Raw genomic sequence first — 17,734 nt, 5'->3', positions numbered from 1 at the left:
CAGACAGCTGGACAGACAGGAGCTGCAATCTTTGTACCTGTGACTTCTACCTAATAACTACAAATTGCTTCACTTATATAACGAGACCTTGACATAAAATATTCTTATTTTATTCTAAATGCAGAAACAACATTTGATTCCCACATGCTCCATTGCTTTTGCCTTATTTACCATCATTTAGGTGACGGACTTGGCTCATTTCCTACTAGACAGACACGAAGAAACAGGTCTGAGGACACATAAAACTTCAGTCCCTCTGGAAAGATTAGAACTATCTAAGTACGGGATTGTCAGACACACCCCAAACAACAGAGGCTCGTACTCCCATTCCACTATAATTTCCTCCTGCTGTCCAGAGCTGCAAGTCCAAAAGCTGAGCTGCTCGAGCTCCCCACCCCTCACAAGCCCCACTGCGGACTGTCACACTGTCAAACCAGTGGTGGGCGGGCAGAGGGCAGCGCTAAACTCAGGCGCCGCTATTCCAGCTCCTCACAGACGAGTGTTTGTGCTCATGCGCCAGCCCTGCGTTTGCTCCTGCGCGTTCGCCATGTGGGGCGGGGAGTTGTGGGTGAGGCAAGATGGCGGTGGTAGCTCGGTGCTCTAGGTCTTCTCGCGGCCTTTTGCTGCCAAGGGCAGGTGAGTGTGACCGCCGGCTGAAAATGGCGCTCGCCGCTGAGTTACCCTTCCACTCTGCCTTATACAGCTCAGGCTGCCACAGGGTTGGAGATGTCTGTCAGTTCTGCGGTGTTTTGTGTGTGTGCTGCCCTTTGCTGTGCCTGCCCCACACTGTCGACCGCCTTGTTCTTACTACGGCGTTCCCCGAGGAGGAATGTGGGAGCAAGCCAGCTTGGACATAGCGGGCGTTCGTGACAGGGGGGCTGGATTTCTGCTTCATTTCGTCATGACACTACGCTTTAAAGCCCATAAGTCTGTAGGGGATCCCTTAGGGCACTAGTTGTCGGTGTAGCTGTACAATAGATTTATTTTTTACTGGAACTGACAGCAAACAGAACGCTTGGATGTGGGTCTTTGGTGCCAAAATAGAACGAATTGCAATTACGTGCATTTCCTATGTATGCCTCTGTTGTAAAAAGTGTGAGAAAGCAAATAGAATTAGTTGGGTGATAGAAATTTAAGAGCTTAATGCACTTCTAGTTGCAGCAGTGTGTCTTTTCAAGAGAAATCTGGTTGTGGTTCAGTATCACTATTTTAACTCATATCAGTGTTTATAAGTTGCTTGAGATAAGGATGGTAAAAATAGGAATTCTAATGACAGATGTATTCTGGTTAGTGATGAAGGTGATGTATTCTGGTTAGTGATGAAGGTGAAATCCTACAATTCTGGGGAGGGGTCCCCTGGCGAGTCTGAGTTATGCATGAATGTAGGTCAAAAAACCTTTAAGCAGCGCTGTTTAGTCTGGAAACATTAATATGCATTTTGGAAGGTGTATGAGGCTCTTAAGTTGTGTTGTCCTGCATTTTCATTGGGCTGCACACCATACACCATGGTCCATTAGTGGTTGTAAATCTAGCATGTAAGTCTAGTCTAGCTTGCTGTGTTTGAGTCTCATAGATATCCTTAAAAGTCAACCTTTTATTTTCATTTTTTTAAAGTGTTTCAATAATTGAGTATGTGACCATAGGTGGGGATAAACTGTTAAAATTTTTATGTAATTATAGAACAGGAGAAGGTGTGCACCACTGAAGAACTTTCAGTGTAAGACAGGTATCAGGTGTGGTATGTACAAAAGTAGGAGAAAACATGATAAGAACTGGATCTTTTTTGATGAAAATAATTTTTGCAAAAATAACAGCAAAGAAACCATAAAGTAGTTGGAAGATGCTTGTAGAAATTTTTCAGATTGGCTTTCTTGTTCTTAAATGGGTTAGAGTAACAAAGATAGTATTTGTTGATTTTTGTGAGCAGGATATATTTTTTTTTTAATCTAAGTTGGAAAATAGATGTTGTAAGAGCGGCTAATATAAAGATGTTGACCAAGATGGTGATAAATAGTCAAAGGTTATTAGTAAAGAAAACTCACCAATGTTGATGCCTTGACCAGGTAGCTGAAGCAGTCTCCACTGGGGAGCAATCTCCAAGAGATGCTGCCTCAGTGGTGGTCAACCCTTATATGAGGTCATAGAGGAGGTGGAGTCAAGCTCCACCCCTTCCAGGAGCACAGCTAAATTACCCTCACCTGTGCTCCCACAGCTGACCCAACACTTGCCTCAGCTGATTAATCAGAGGTTCAGGCTGTGATTTCCCATACAGATGTCTATGTGGACAAAGTAATCAATGTTATGTTGGGAAGATTAAATTTGTTTATCTGGAAAATGCCTTATGGGTGTGATCTTTTAGAGTTTGGAAGATCACTTCTACTGGTTTTCTATTTATTTTTCAATGATAGCTGCTGTAGTCTGGTCTTGTGAAGAGCAGGATGCCTGTAGTGTGTTTATGTACTGTACATTTCATCTGCTGCTTTATTTTTATGATCATGGACATGTAGTAGCATTAAACTCTTCTAATTTAAAAAAAAATCTCTTACAAGTGGAGTTTTTTCTTTTTTGCTAAATTGATTGGAATGGACATGTTTCTCTTCAGACTTCCTCTTGGAGCTTGTCAATTTACATCAGTATCCTAATGATTTCTGTTTTTTTGTGGCTTTTGACTTTCAATAGCTTCTTGGAAAAAAAACCACAAAAACACACAACAAAACAAAACAACAAACAAAAGCAGCTTTGAGTCAATGCTCTGGAACAGGCTGCCCAGGGAGGTGGTGGAGTCTCCTTCTCTGGAGATATTCAAGACCCGCCTGGACGCCTACCTGTGTGATGTGGTGTAGGGAGCCTGCTTTGGCAGGGGGATTGGACTCGATGATCTCTAGAGGTCCCTTCCAACCCCTACAGTTCTGTGATTCTTGGTATGATGAATCTTGCTCATTGCATCTGTTCATTTCTCTGTACTCCAGAGCTGTGATATGGGAGGACTATTCTCTCCTCTAACATGAACTTGCTGCATTTACACTGAAGTAAAAAGTCTGGTTTACCACATCTAGAATGATTATTATGTCTTGTAATTTCCAGATCTAGGAGCATACTCAGGTGAGGCCTACCTGTATGTAGCATGTAGTTTTTATGCTTAACCTCTGTGTCTCACCTCATTCATCAAGTACTTAGGATAGCCAGTGAAGTTTAATTTCTGTTTAGGAGCCTGTAGCTTTAGACTGCTCCTTTTTGCTCTTCACTTCTCTGTTTTAGTTTGGTCTTTTTTTTAATCTGCATCTCCCTCAAGCTTCTCTGACCTATTCAGATGTTTCTGAAATATCCTGACATGGGATATCAGGCTAGCAGAGGCTAAATAAAATAGGTCTGTAATGAGGTAGGGGGGGAGAGGACACATACAAAACCAAACAACTTTGGATTGACACTGATAACTTTCTGCTTGTCTTACATGCTCTCCCATTTTGTGTTGTAGGCTCTGGCATTTCTGCATTATCCGCGGTGCCATCTGTGTTGCAGCAGCAGCACCACCAAGTTCATCACGCAGTGATCCCTCATGGGAGAAGTGGACGATCCTCTGTTAGTGGCATTGTGGCCACTGTCTTTGGAGCTACAGGTTTCCTGGGGCGTTATGTTGTCAATCGTTTAGGTAATGTTCTTCAGGAATACCAATTCCTGAAGTTTAAGTGCTTAGACAAATGCCAGTTTTTCTTCATGTTACAGAGCAATCTAGAATTATGTAGCACTTTGGGTCTTAAAAATGCAGCAGTGCTGAAATGTGATTGTTTCTTGCTATTTGGTCTGGTGAAGTGCCAAGGTGTGGCAATTAGTGAAAACTTTTTTAACCTAGGAAATTCAGAAACATGAAGACTGTTGTAGTCATTGAGGTCAATCAGTCTCCTTCTGTCAGTGGTTTGCAGGCTGGTTCAGCCCAGTTCTGTGACTAGTGGGCCGGGGGATCCTACACCTTGGGAGAGAGGGGAGAGGGTAGAGAGGTGGGCCTGAGAAACAAAACTGATTTACTAAATAAGATATTGGGACATAAGATAACACGCTATAATGCGATATAATACAGTGGAATTAGATTTGAAACTAATTAATAAAATGAGAGAGAGTGTCTGAAAAGAAAAGGCCTTACTCTAATGCTGAAGCGAGATGTCTAGCTGGGTTGAGCAGAAGAGAAAGGAGGAAGGTCAAGTAAACTACAAAAGGTTTTTTGTCCTACCCTCTGAGTGGAAATGGTAACAGAACAGCACAGTCGTCTGAGAGATGTAGTTCTTCTCTTCTGGGACAGGTACCTGGAGCTGGAGCATTAACTCTTTAACTCCCAGTGCACTACGTGGTGATATGATGTGGAATACCCATAACCCAAAATCATAAAACAATGACACCTTCACATACTGTTTTTGCAGTTTGTGAAATGCAGCTCTGAGAAGACGTATAATCTGTATGTGATTCTTTTGGTTTTGGCACTATTAGGAAATTATAGTTAAAATCTGCAGCAATTTGTTTGGAATTCTTTAGAATTATCTTTTTTGAATTTGAGTTTTGGGCAGTAACTCTTCTGCTTTTTGTCTTCTCCTTCTACAACTTTTAAAAATGCAGGTATCCTTCAGTGTGGCACGTTTCTATGTGTCATAGTATATTTATAGCATACGCTGTGGTTTTGTTGTTTTACAAGCTTATTAGGTTATTTATTAATTCAAGTACCTACTAGCTTAAGAATTGAAATAATGTTTTAAATTCAAAAAATTGCTTCTTCGCTACCTTTGGCTTTGCAGGTAGCTGCTCAAGATGATTGTGTTGTGCTTCAGTGCCAGGTGAAAAAAATACTGTACATTTCTAATTTTATCTATGTAGGCATGTAGTAGGCTTAGATAAATGATTTTTTTTCTTTCTTTTAATGCTTAGGTCGCATCGGATCTCAAGTAATCATACCTTATCGCTGTGATCAGTATGACCTCATGTATCTGCGACAGATGGGTGACCTGGGGCAACTTCTCTTCTTAGTAAGTCTTCTGCTTTGGCTTCAGATCAAATATAATGACATTGATCTACAAAGTGGTATGTTAATCATTCTCAAACTCCGAACTCCAGCAATTGCTTAGCCTCAAAATGGAAATGGTGTGAAAGTTTTATTCGTTTATGCCTATTTACACACCAGCTCATCTCTTTTTCCATCTGATTTTCTGGTTACAGGAGTGGGACTGTAAGGACAAAGATTCTACCCGAAGAGCCTTGGAGCACAGCAATGTGGTCATTAATCTTGTTGGAAAGGAATGGGAAACAAAGTAATAACCTTTTCTTCATTTTTTTTTTTCCCTTATGTGCATAGATTTGCTACAGGCCTTGATTTTATTCCAACTTTTTTATGTCATGTGCTGTATGTAGAAAAGCTGACATTATTTTTGCCATCTATGAGAAGGTGTAACTGAAGTTTTGTATATACAAGTTCATGCAATTTAAATGTTTAGCTAGAATCTGCTCCTGAGAATTAATTTTTTTCTGCAATTTTCTAGTATATCACTTTTGTTCCATTAATTGATAAATTTACTGCTTTTGTGATGTTCCAGAAGTGCCTTTCTATATCTGAGAGATGTTTGTAGGTTTCGGTGGGCTCCTTTATCTTCTTACAGAAGTGGGCTTTTATCCTGTCACTTTGGGGTGATGGTCAACTATAGTAGTCTACTATAGTAGGCTGTGATCAAGATTTTCCTGTTCTCTAGGAAATGTTTATTTTATGGAAAACCTTGTTAGTGCAGTACTGTCAAATACAAAAACAAATTAACTGTGTTATTTGGCTTTGTATGTAGTTTTGCTACCATGTCAGACAGTTAAATGTTGATCTCAATTTCATGGATGTTTATAGGCCTGAAGTCCCCATTGCACTTGTTTTCTCGTGAACAGTCATTTGATCATTATGTCAAGTTTTAACAGTTATTAAAATGGTATATTTCTCAGCAAGCATTTTTTTCAGCTGTTTCTTATCTAGTCATGTATCATACGTAACTTCTGGGAGAGCCTTTGATACTACATTCAGACTTGTAAAGTGTCATCTTTTTCTGATAATCTCTTATCTCCTTATCCCACTGCTGGAGTCTAACAGTTTAGTTAAGGAAAATCCATCCAATCTAACTTAACTGAGGCTTTGTATATCTGACAGTGTTTTTGGGCTGCATCAAAACAAGTGTGGACAGCAGGTTTAGGGAAGTGATGCTGCTTCTCTATGCTGATGTCACCTGGAGTACTGTGTTCAAGTGTGTAGTCCTCAGTACAGGAGAGAGATAGAAACATTGCAGCAGAAGAGGGCCAGGAAAATGATTCGAGGGATGGAACACCTCACCTTTGAGGATGGTTTGAGGGAGCTGGGTCTCTTCAACTTGGAGAAGGCTCAGGGGAGATTGTATGGCAGCCTTCTGGTATTTAAAGTGAGTCTATAAGAAGGGGAGAAGAGGACAGACTCTTCAGCAGTGTCTGTTGATGATGAAAGGAGGGAAAATAGTTTCAGGCTAGAAGGGGGAAATTTAGACTGGATGTAAGGAATTTTTTTTTATTATTTTTTAGTGATGAGAGTAGTGAAGCACTGGAACAGGTTGCCCAGGGAGGTGATGAATGCTCCATCCCTGGACAGATTCAAGGTCAGACAGCCAGGCTCAGAGCAAGATGATCTAGCTGTAGGATATCCCTGTTCATTGTAGGGTTGTTGGGCTAGATGACCTTCATAGGTCCCTTTCAACACAAACAATTCTGTAATTCTGTGTTTTTAATTCCTTTTATATCTTCTTCTGACTTTGTGGTATAGTTTAAAAGAAAAAAAAACCTTACAAAACTTTCAATACTATTATGTAGTGTTAATCAGTTGTGAACATAAAAGTAATGTAATTATAAAAATAAAAAGAATGTAATTTCTTCATTTGGCAGTGAAGGGAGAAGTCTGTAACAGTGACTGAAGAGCAGTATAAGCTCCCTTTGTTTTATATTTGCAGTTCCTCCTTCAGTATTTGTAAACTCATGTTAAAGTGTGATTTATGTAAGGAAAGGTTTTTGTTGGTGGTGGTGGTGGTGGTGTGTTTTTTTTTTTAGTGAAAGTAATTGAGGCAACAACAGAAAATTTAATTCTAGTAAAAACAAATAGTAAAACAAATCTTGTTGCTCTGTTCAGTTTCTGCAGCATCAAAGGTAGAGGATTCTTAGTACACCTTCTAAACTTCTAGGTTTTCCAAAATTTGCTACTATACTGCTTAGAAGTCCTTATATATATATATATATATTTACCATATTGATAGCAGTGGTGATGCTGGAACCCTATTATAAAATTTTGTGGCCTGTTAAACATGAGGTCAGATTAACCATCATAATCATCCCAAAGTCTGTGGGAAACATAAGCAGGGGGGAAAAAAAAAAGTATGATTAGAAGTGGAGGTCAGAAAAGGAAGAAAGAAATAAAGCCTGCCGTTAGAGGTGTTCCTCCTTGTTTAGTATTAGTATGCAGTCAGGTCTGTGTATGCTATGTTGTTTCAAAGCTCCATAGTTATGGGAGAGAAGTAGTTTATTCTGGCATGTTTCTATAGTCTCGAGAGATGGGCCTAAAAACAAAACAGCGGCAATGATCTGAGGAGAAACAAACTAATTTACTAAATAAGGTATCAGAATGCAAAATAACATACTACTACAATATAATACAATGTAATTGGAATTGGAGCTACTAAAACAAATAAAATGAGAGTGAGTATCTGAAAACTGAAGGCCATATTCTAATACTGAGAGAGATGTCTAGTCAGGCTGAGCAGAAGAGAAAAGAGGGACAGTGCCTGATGTGTGAACAGTTTTATCTTTCCCTCTGAACAGAAAATGGAAACAGAAAAATACGAAGTCCTCTGGGGTATGTAGTTCTTTTCCATATCTGTAATTGGAGCATTAACTCTTTAACTTCCAGTGTACTACATGATGTTATGATGTGGCATACTATTATCAAAAACAAAACCATGACAAGTTAGGAAGGCCTTATGGTGATCTGGATCTCTGAGCTGTGGCAAGTTTTATGAGCCAGGTCCTGCGCTTTTCTCACAACAGCCCCATGTAATCCTGCAGGCTTGGGGCTGTGTGGCTGAGAACCTGCATGGTGGAGAAGGATCTGGGGGTGTTAGTTGATAGCCACCTGAACATGAGTCAGCAGTACGTCTGGGTCGCTACAAAGGCCAGTAGCATCTTGGCTTGTACCCAAAATGACATGGCAGGACCAGGGCAGTGATATTCTCTTTGTACATGGCAATGGTGAGGCCACTGTATTTGTTTTGCACCACTCACCACGATAAAGACATAGAGGCCTTCAGGAATGTCCAAAGAAGGGAACAAAGCTGGCGAAGTATCTGGAACACAAGCTATTTCTTCTCAGAAAGTGTGGTGAGGTGTTGGAAGAAGTTGCCCAGGATGAGTCTCTGTCTGTGGAGCTGTTGAAGAAGCATGTAAGCGTGACAGTGAGTGGAATAGTTTAGTGAGCACGGTGGTGATAGGTTAGTGGTTGGACTGGATGATCTTAGTGGTCTTTCCCATCCTTAATAATTCTGTGATTCCATAATTAATTCTGATTTAATCTTGCCAGATGAAAAGTCAGGTACTACTGCTGTAGTTGGGGCTCTCTGCTGTGTTTCTTTGCCTTATGTATGTATTATATGAAGAATTCCTCACAAAAAGACTTTCTAACAAAGTGCATAAAGATAGATTTTTATTTTTTTTTTAAAGTATATTCAGGTAATATGTGATGATTGTTACTGGTTAGTAGGCAATTGGTTGTACTATCAGTTGCTCTTAAATTAAAATTTGTTTTTGCTTTGTTTTAGAAACTTCAGTTTTGAAGATGAATTTGTAAATATTCCTAGAAGTATTGCCCGGATAACTAGAGAGGCTGGTGTGGAAAGACTCATTCATATCTCTCACCTAAATGCTAGCATGAAGAGTCCTTCCAAATACCTCAGGAGTAAAGTAAGTCTAAAATCTTTTAAAATGTATTTTCATGTCCTACTTTTATTTCTTTTTTCTTTCCAACTAAGTCTTTTTGAAAGAAATCTGCATGTGGATTTACTCTGTCAGATTGGATATTAGAAAAAAGTTACTATCAGAAAGAGAAGTAACATATTGGAGCAGGCTGCTGAGGGAAGTGATGGAGTCACTGTCCCTGGAGGTTTTCAAGAAAAAGGTGGTAGATGCGGAGTTTAGGGACATGGTTTGGTGGACATGGTGGTGATAGGTCAGTGTTTAGTGGTCTCTTCCAACCTTTATGATTCTATGGCGTATTTTCTCCAGATGAAGAATTTTTGTGTTACTGTACTTGTTGGGGCTAGAAATTATCTTAAGTACTCAACGTGCTTTGAAGGAAAATAGTTTTCAGAAATTGAACATCTATTTCTTTCTTCTGTACCTGAGTATTTTTACATCTACAATTACGCTGTTAAGAAATAGTTTTCTGAAAGAGTCTGATATCAAGTTTAACATCTGAGGCTGAAATGACTTAACAAATTGCATTAACAAATGCAGATAAGTAGATGATATCAAAATTAATCCAACAAAAAGAGTTACAGGCCCTTGTAGTGAAATTGTTACCTGTTCTTGCACAAAAATGTTAAAGTCTGTTTTTCACCTCCTATATTTTTTTTCCTTGCTAGGGTATACAGTTTTCTACTATTACGTTTGTCTTTTTTATATAGCTGTTGTCCTGTCTCAGTTTCAGCTATTTTTTGTTTTGTTTTGTCCTGCCTGTGGGACTCTGTTGCCTGTTGTAATAGAATTTTTGTTCTAAAACTCAGGTTAAATTTTTGTAGCTCTCTGCATAATGGCTCTGTAGGATATTTAGTCCTTACTATATTTACCAGCCCCATGCAGAAATTAGATAGCTGCCACTAATTTTTTTTCCCCCCCACTCTATTTCAGCAGTGCTTTAGTGTTCTAAAAATATAATAGGGGCCAATTAAACCTATTTTTTTTGTTGTTTGTTTTGTTTTTTTTCCGAACTCTCCTCTAACACAAACTAGAGAGCTGCTTCCTTTTTGAACTTTGATGCTTTCGATGGGCATCCATTCACTAATGATATTGCATTGTAACTCAAACAGAATAAATTATCTATGTGTTTATGGGCCTTTGGGAACAGTGTGAGGCTTGTTTTAGCAAAGCATCTCAAAGACCAAGTTTGATAACAATTGTTTTGTGCTACTACTTGTGCTATGTCCTTGAGCATTATAGTCAAGATGCAGTAGATTCTGAAAAGATATATATTTTTTTAATATATTCAGAATGGATCTAATTTATATGGACACTTTAATTGAATGACAGGCTGTTGGAGAGAAAGCAGTAAGGGAAGAATTTCCAGATGCTGTAATTATGAAGCCCTCTGAGATGTTCGGGAGAGAGGACCGATTTCTCAATCATTATGCGAGTATGTATTCTTGAGATAATAAATCTGTGTCTTGTTTGTATACCTGTATGTAGAGAACAGAGGGGAAAAATCAGCCTTCTCTTAAAAAGTGGAGGTATATTTTTATCATAAATGTACTGTGTATCATTAAGATGTGTAACAGAGAAATAATAAAAATTTATCTTGTGATTAGATGGTACATCCTAAATTCTTTCCAAGTCAAAATGAAACTTTGCTGATTGGTGTTATTTACTACTACTTTTTATTTAGATTGTCTTGAACTAAGATCTGGTCATCCTAGCTGACATTAACTTTTCAGTTTGGTAATGCTGGAATGTAGGGAAGCAAAAGTACTGACTCATATCACCAATAAAGTTGCTAGACTGTACAGAGTAGAGGCTACTTCTCTTGCAAAGTTGAGGTACCTGTTAACCACTCTAGAGGGACAATAAACATAGCCTTCCAATGATTGATAAGAAAATTGAATGTGGGTGGTGATTCTTTTCAATTCTTTTTTAGTGAAATTTGTATTGATTATTTGCCTACTGAAAGCATTTACAGATTTCTTAAGTTGTTTTTTTCTCCATTAGACATGCGCTGGTTTGGTGGTGTGCCTCTTATTTCTTTTGGCAAAAAAACAGTGAAGCAACCAGTATATGTAAGTTTTCCTAAAACCAAGACAATTTCATATCCTGTTTTTATGTTGTTTTTTTTTTTCTCCCCCTTTCTCTCTCATGAATTTTCTCTTTCTCCCCATAAATCACTTCTTGAAGAGGAGACTGTGGATCTACTCATGCATTCATGTTTTTTGTTGGTAACTATCTCTTTCTCACAGGTGGTTGATGTAGCAAAGGCAATAGTTAAGGCAATTAAGGATCCTGATGCTAAAGGAAAAACATATGCCTTGGCTGGGTAGGTTACTTTTCTGATTCTAATTTACTGTACTACTTTATATATATGTGTATATATATATATATAAAATTTATGTATATATATACATATATATTTTAACATGCTGCACAGTACAGGTAATTCTCTACCACACACAGCTACAATGAATTCCACCTTCTTTTTGGGAGGAAAGATTAGTCAAGCTTTTCTTGAGAGTACTCCGAAAATCGTACTTTAGGTCTTACTGTATTTGATGTTAAGTATATGCACACAGAAATGGGCAGTCTTAGTAAGTCATACCAAACAAAATAGTTTTTGTAAATATGCTGATAAAACTGTAAAAATCACTTTGAATAGTCACTACTGAATCCCTTGGTACAGGGATTCATTCAGGAATTATATACCTGCATGTGGTTTTTAACTATCAGGATGAAAGTAAAACTGGCTTTTTATGTTATCTTTATATATGTATGAGAATATTGATATGTGGGGGCAAAAAACTTGGTTTCTGATGCTACTCATATAGTGTAACTTCATAAATGCCAAGGTGAAATCTCAACCAGAAAGGAATGGGAACTTCCAGTGGCATATGGCTCTCTTAAACTACTACACATGTGCAGGAGATTGTCTGCTGCCTTACTTCCATTTTCATGCATTCTTTTGGGAAATTTTTCTTGCCCTTGAAAAGAGCAGCATGTTCTTAGTCACACAAACTTAAGTCAGCCAATTTCCTTGCAATCATCTGCTACCAGAGATGCAAGATTTCTTGTTAATAAATCTTTATGAGTTTTATTGTTTACTTACTGGTTTCTTAGCTTTCTTGTATTACAAAGTGTTAAGTAAAATTCTGCCGATTCAGTCTTGTCCCAGTGCTTAGTGGTTGGTATTCAGAATTTGAGTCAGTCATTACATGAAGGAGGAAGGCATATTAAGGGTGTGCTTTAGAGGCAGATAAAATATATGTGCCTCCCTCCTGGTGGTTAGTAAAGACTGTGAGGCTACTTGCCAGTTACTATCACAGGCAAAACAGATTTAACTTGGGGAAAACTTATTTATTGTCAATTAAGATAAATTGCAGTAGTGTGAAGTAAATACAAAAAAAGCCAAACAAACAAAAATAACTGTAGTACCTTTCTTCTTCCATCTTTTCTTCAAGGCTTAGTTTTACTTTCAAATCATATATCCTGTGGGGTATGAGGAAGTAGGAATGGCAGATCAAGTAAATCCATAACAGTTCCTTTCTTCCATTCCTTCCTTGCGTTTCTTTTCCTTTTTCATCACTGTGGTCTTCTCCACAGAGTGCAGAGGTTTCAGTGCCTGGAGCACCTCTTGCCCCTCCTTTGACCTCAGTGTTCCCTCTTCTGTTTATGACGTATTATTTTTCCCCCTCACTCCTTGTACTGCACTGCATGAATTTTCCTTAAATATGTTTTCCCAGAGTAGCACCAGCTTGACTGATGGCTTCAGCTGTGACTGGATTTGGCTGTGCCTGGCATGAGGCAGCCTTTGAACTCTTCCCACAGCAGCCATCTCTGCATCCCCCCTGCTGCCAGTGCCTTGTCAGGGTCATCCAACACAATGATAAAACAGTCCTGCGGGGTATAACATTACTCTCCCTCTTAAGTTTTTCTGACTTAATTTGCCCATTTCAAACAGGATAGAATACTGAGAGTCAAAATTTCTTCCACTTTTGTGGGGAAAATGACAAGCTTGGCTAATAGTTTAAATTGAAGAAAGCAGGCCCTTAATTATCTTAGGGTGATGGGGATGTTTTTCTGATTTTTGTCTGATGTTGCAAATATTTAAAAATACATAACTTAACATAATGCTTGTTGTTTCTTTCAGACCCAATAGGTACCTGCTGTATGACATGGTAGAATACATCTATGCAGTTGCTTTTCGAACATATTTTCCGTATCCGCTTCCACGTCCTCTGTATCAGTAAGTAGAACACTTCAGCCACTAAGAACTTATCAAGCATCATAGAAGCATAAATAACTGTTGCATTGCGGATGAGCTAGTGGATAAAAAGTTAAGTTGTAATGAACTTAATGTAACTGTTTATTCCAGAGGTATTGAATGCCCTTTGCTTTGGCTTAACCAAGAAATTAGTAGAAGGTCCTAAGTAGAGACAATCAGTAGCAAGCTAAATGAAACTTAGTATCGCAAGGAAGGTCTGTGTATGCTACTGACATTTTTTCGAGGTAATGCTGCTGTCAGCTCCTGACTCGATTTTCTAGTTCAGCCCTTTGTTTCCATTTCAGCCGGTAACAAAGGTAAATTTGTAGTGAGTTTGTTGGCCTTGACATTTGAGCAATGTGGTTGTGAGCATACATTATGTCTGCAATGCGATGAAAGTAGAATCATTTAAAAGATAGTAGCAAATAAGGAAGTAGTAAAGGAAAGGTATAGAATTATTTCAGTTCATTCCAGTAGATGAGTTCTGCGGTTTCTATTTGCAAGTACTGAACAACTTCTGTAGCTGTAAGTTTTGTCCCCTTTGGATACTGAAGGAAGAAACTGATCTGCAGAATCACACCTATTGAGAAATAATGAATGAAAAAGGGTCATGAAAGTCTGAGCTTGGGCGTAGTTCTTAAGGTATGGTCAGACATGCTTTTGAAGAGCTATGTGAAATAGTAAACTGTTTCAGAAGATCACCCTCTGGCTTGCTTCTGATACATTTACGCTTGGGTACTCAGTCTACTCCATTTTAGTACAATACTAACTAAAAAGCTAAAAATGTCACTGGTATTAGAACCCTTCTACCATTCTACTAATAATTTCTTAGCAAACAGCTAAAGTTAGAAGAAACACAGCTGAGAATGTGCTCACTCCTGTAATTTGTAGCTTTTAAGAACAACACACTAAGTATGAAATAGTTTTACTAGTTCTTGTTTTCTTCTTTGTATCTTGGTAATAACTATACTTTTTCAACACTTTCTGATTACAGTTTAATTGCAAGAATCTTTGAGATCAGTCCATTTGAGCCATGGTTAACTCGAGACAAAGTAGACCGAGTAAGTGGAGGACAACCTTCAGTTTCTTCTTGGGGAATGTTTCCTTTTGTGTTTGTAATTTATTTCTAGCTTTGTGTTTAAGGGGTGCTCAAATGTGTACACATGACATAGTATAGTATTTTGGACAGTTCAGTGGCTAAAATTTGATTATGAAAACTTAATTTCAGACTGTTTGAACAGTGAACAACAATTTTAATTTTATGGAGATGTTTTTATGTAACCTTCATAAAATAATGATTGAGTCCTGTAGCACAGCTGCTGCAGCTGCTCTTCTACAATCTCACTCTTAAGTTATTTGTCCAGACCTGTTACTGAGTAGAGGGTTACACTGTCAAAGCAGTCTGGAGATTCCTCTGGTGTAGTTTTAGAATGGCTTGCTGAGAGAGAGAGAGACTGACTGGAATTTTTTTTTATCGAGGTATTTTTAGTATGTGGCCTTTCTGCTATCATTGGTGGAAAAGAAATATTTAACATTCTTCACTAAATATGCTTAAGAAAGTGGTAACGACTACTGAGAGGGCTTTATAGCAAGAAGTAGTGTGGTAGGGTGGGGAAAGAGTACAATATTCTAAGCGTTAAAAATGATAAAAGTTACATACTTTGTTGATCCTTTCCTTTGTCTTCCTGATCCAACACATGCTATATATAGGTAACTAGTCAGTTTTTTCTATATATATCTGCATTGAAATCACTTTAACAACTGAGACCAAACTGCACTGTATAAAGCCAAAATTCTTGTTTATTATTTGAACACATAATGTTGAGACTTTGCGTTTGTCATAAAACTCAAAATTCTCAGAGTATATGAGTGGAGGTGGACAAAAAACTTGTCAGTAACCCATTTTAACCTTCTAGTACTCTACTACTAAAATTTTGGGACAGCCATGTATCTGGGAGAACTCAATTTTATACGTAGAGATGCTTTCTGAATAGCTGTAAGGAATTAAATTCCAGGTTTGCATGTATCTTTATATAAAGTAAACTGCAGTTTCTAACTGTTTGGAAATAATTGTGAAAAGATACGGACAGTATGTATAACAAAGGAATTAAAGTTATTTGTGTTATAGAGCAACCCTTTTTTTCCTACTTCCAAATTGCTGAAAATTCCCCTATGCTAGAGTTGACATTGTAGTTCTTCTGACCATAGGATGTAAGCTTAATACCTCCTGAAAGCTTCAGTTCTAGCTGCTTCTGTAGTTCATACTTAGGTTTCATAAAACAAACCTTTAGCAATTCACCGCAACTATTTCAGTTGAGTTATAGATGAGTAGTATAAAAAGGAGTTTCTCTGTGTGCCTGCTATACTGGATAGTTTCCCTGTTTTTCAGCCTTTCTTCTTTAAGTGATATATACAAAATTAGATCTGACTATAAAAGACCTTTTGAGAAACAGAGATGGAAAATAACCCGGTTTTCTAAGGTGTGAGTCATTTATGTTTTGAAAATAAGGTTACAAATATTTGTACATGTATGGGAACTGCTGAGTCATGGCCTGAACCGCTGATTGAGCACTTGAGGAAAAGACCCAGTCAGCCCTGTGAGCACAGGTGAAGGCAATTCACCTGTGTGACCAGAAGGGGAGTTAGACTTCATTTAAGGGCTGACTGCCACTGGGGAAGGTTCTCCTTCTGGAGATCCCTCCTTGGTGAAGTTTTCCCCTGCAAACCTAGAATCTTCTGATGTGGGTGAGCAACCTTCTTTCCTTCATTTATAGCACCTTTCTATCATGCTGGTACTTCTGTCATCACACCTCTGTTGTAATGCCTTTCTCATCTGTCAAATTGCTACAGTACTATAGAGAACTTTGTTCTAAAATGTAAATGGAGAATGGTAACCTGTGAGAAGTACGTGCTGAACTACTGTCTTTTGTCAAAACAGGATATAAAGGCATATATGTACTGCAAGTATACGTAAACATATAGCCTAATTTTGTGGTTATCACTCTGTAATCTTCTGGGTATGTAGACCCAATGAAGAGAGAATGAACAAACTTTCTGTATGTCTCAGCTATTTAATCCTGAATCTAAATCTGAAGTCAGATTTATTTTCTCTTTGCTAATGGTTCAGAAGATCTGTATCTGCTGTCTAGGTACATCGGGAACTTAATACCTGATGTATGTAGGTCACTCTGAAAGTAATGTCTCCTGTTTATATCCATGGAAACAGATACTAACAACACAATAATACTGTTTGATAGAGTCAAGTCTCAGCTACAAAATACTGTTTTTTCAAAGTAGTCACCACCATTAGCGATGTATTGTTGTTAGTGATGATCAAGAGCCTGTAGACTACTTTTGTAAAAGGTCTGCAGCAGTGGAGGTGACCTACTGTCACCACAACTGAAACATACCACCCACTGCTGCACTGTGCCAACATCCACTGTTTGGTCTCCATAAACATTCAGCAAGCATCAGTGAATGTCAGTGTGTGCCATTTTTCCTGCTTGGTGCAGTTAATTGACACACCTTTCCTTCTTACACATTTCCATGTCAGACACTGCTCTGCTGCCATCCATCACATGGCAACAAAATGTAATGTAATATTGGTGGGAAGGTTCAACCTCTACTACCATACCATGGTCTTTCATCAGCAGCCTTGAAACTGCAGTTAAGTCTCAGAAGAGTTGCCATTTGTAGAAGATGTTTTGAGACATACTTAAATATTTTAGTACCAGAGATTTATGCTAGTGTGTGTTCATGAATGTAACCTCAAGTGTAACCACGTAAAACTCTTTTTTTGGTAGGTGAATAATTGCATTGAATATAATCTTGTCCATTTTGTTAATTCTCTCACTTTTTTTTTTTTTCTTTTTTTTATTTTAACCTCTTCCCTCTTTTCTTTTTAAAGTTTCACACAACAGACATGATATTGCCTGATCTCCCTGGTTTTGAAGATTTGGGTATTCAACCAGCATCTCTAGAGCAAAAAGCAATTGAAGTTCTTCGCCGTCACCGCAGATACCGCTGGTTGGATGCCGAGCTGGAGGAAGCAAAACCAGCCAAGACATATCCCATGTAACAGTTGCTTGAGTGTTTACTTAACACTTCTTAAACTGTCTCTGTATGACCTAGCTTTTGGAGAACTATGTACATACTAAGTAAAATATTGTAATCATGTGAACTGTCTTTTATCAGCACTGTTGTCTTTTTAATTACAGGAAACTGTAGCTGATACACGATTCTTGTTTTTAATAGATAATGGAAGCAAATTTACATTATTATTTGCTTAGTTGGTGAGCATTAAAATATTTTGATGAGTGGGAGTGGGAGAGTAGGCTAATCACATTAGCTGGAAAAAGTTAAGGTTTGTATGGAAACTGGTTTTTAAAACCAGATTGAGAACAGGGATGAAATGAGTGCCAAAAAAAACCACACTTGTATTTTCACCTCAAAGCTTTCTACTGTTTGCCTTTGTAG

At 38.2% G+C, this 17,734-nt stretch overlaps 1 protein-coding gene across 1 annotated transcript; it reads left to right on the top strand.

Annotated features, from left to right (window-relative positions):
- The first annotated feature begins 556 nt into the window (after positions 1 to 556).
- On the top strand, positions 557 to 17,438 carry NDUFA9 (NADH:ubiquinone oxidoreductase subunit A9). The gene is made up of 11 exons (XM_015871376.2): positions 557 to 636; positions 3,476 to 3,649; positions 4,912 to 5,009; positions 5,200 to 5,291; positions 8,841 to 8,982; positions 10,327 to 10,429; positions 10,999 to 11,066; positions 11,244 to 11,320; positions 13,145 to 13,240; positions 14,253 to 14,319; positions 17,166 to 17,438. Exons 1-11 carry the CDS (start codon positions 579 to 581, stop codon positions 17,334 to 17,336), a joined length of 1,146 nt encoding a protein of 381 aa, XP_015726862.2. The 5' UTR covers positions 557 to 578; the 3' UTR covers positions 17,337 to 17,438.
- The last annotated feature ends 296 nt before the right edge of the window (positions 17,439 to 17,734 follow it).

This window comes from Coturnix japonica, chromosome 1, assembly GCF_054131305.1.
Source record: "Coturnix japonica strain WE chromosome 1, WE-NBRP24, whole genome shotgun sequence".
Lineage (NCBI taxonomy): Eukaryota > Metazoa > Chordata > Aves > Galliformes > Phasianidae > Coturnix > Coturnix japonica.
This window is presented reverse-complemented; position numbering and strand designations above follow the sequence as displayed.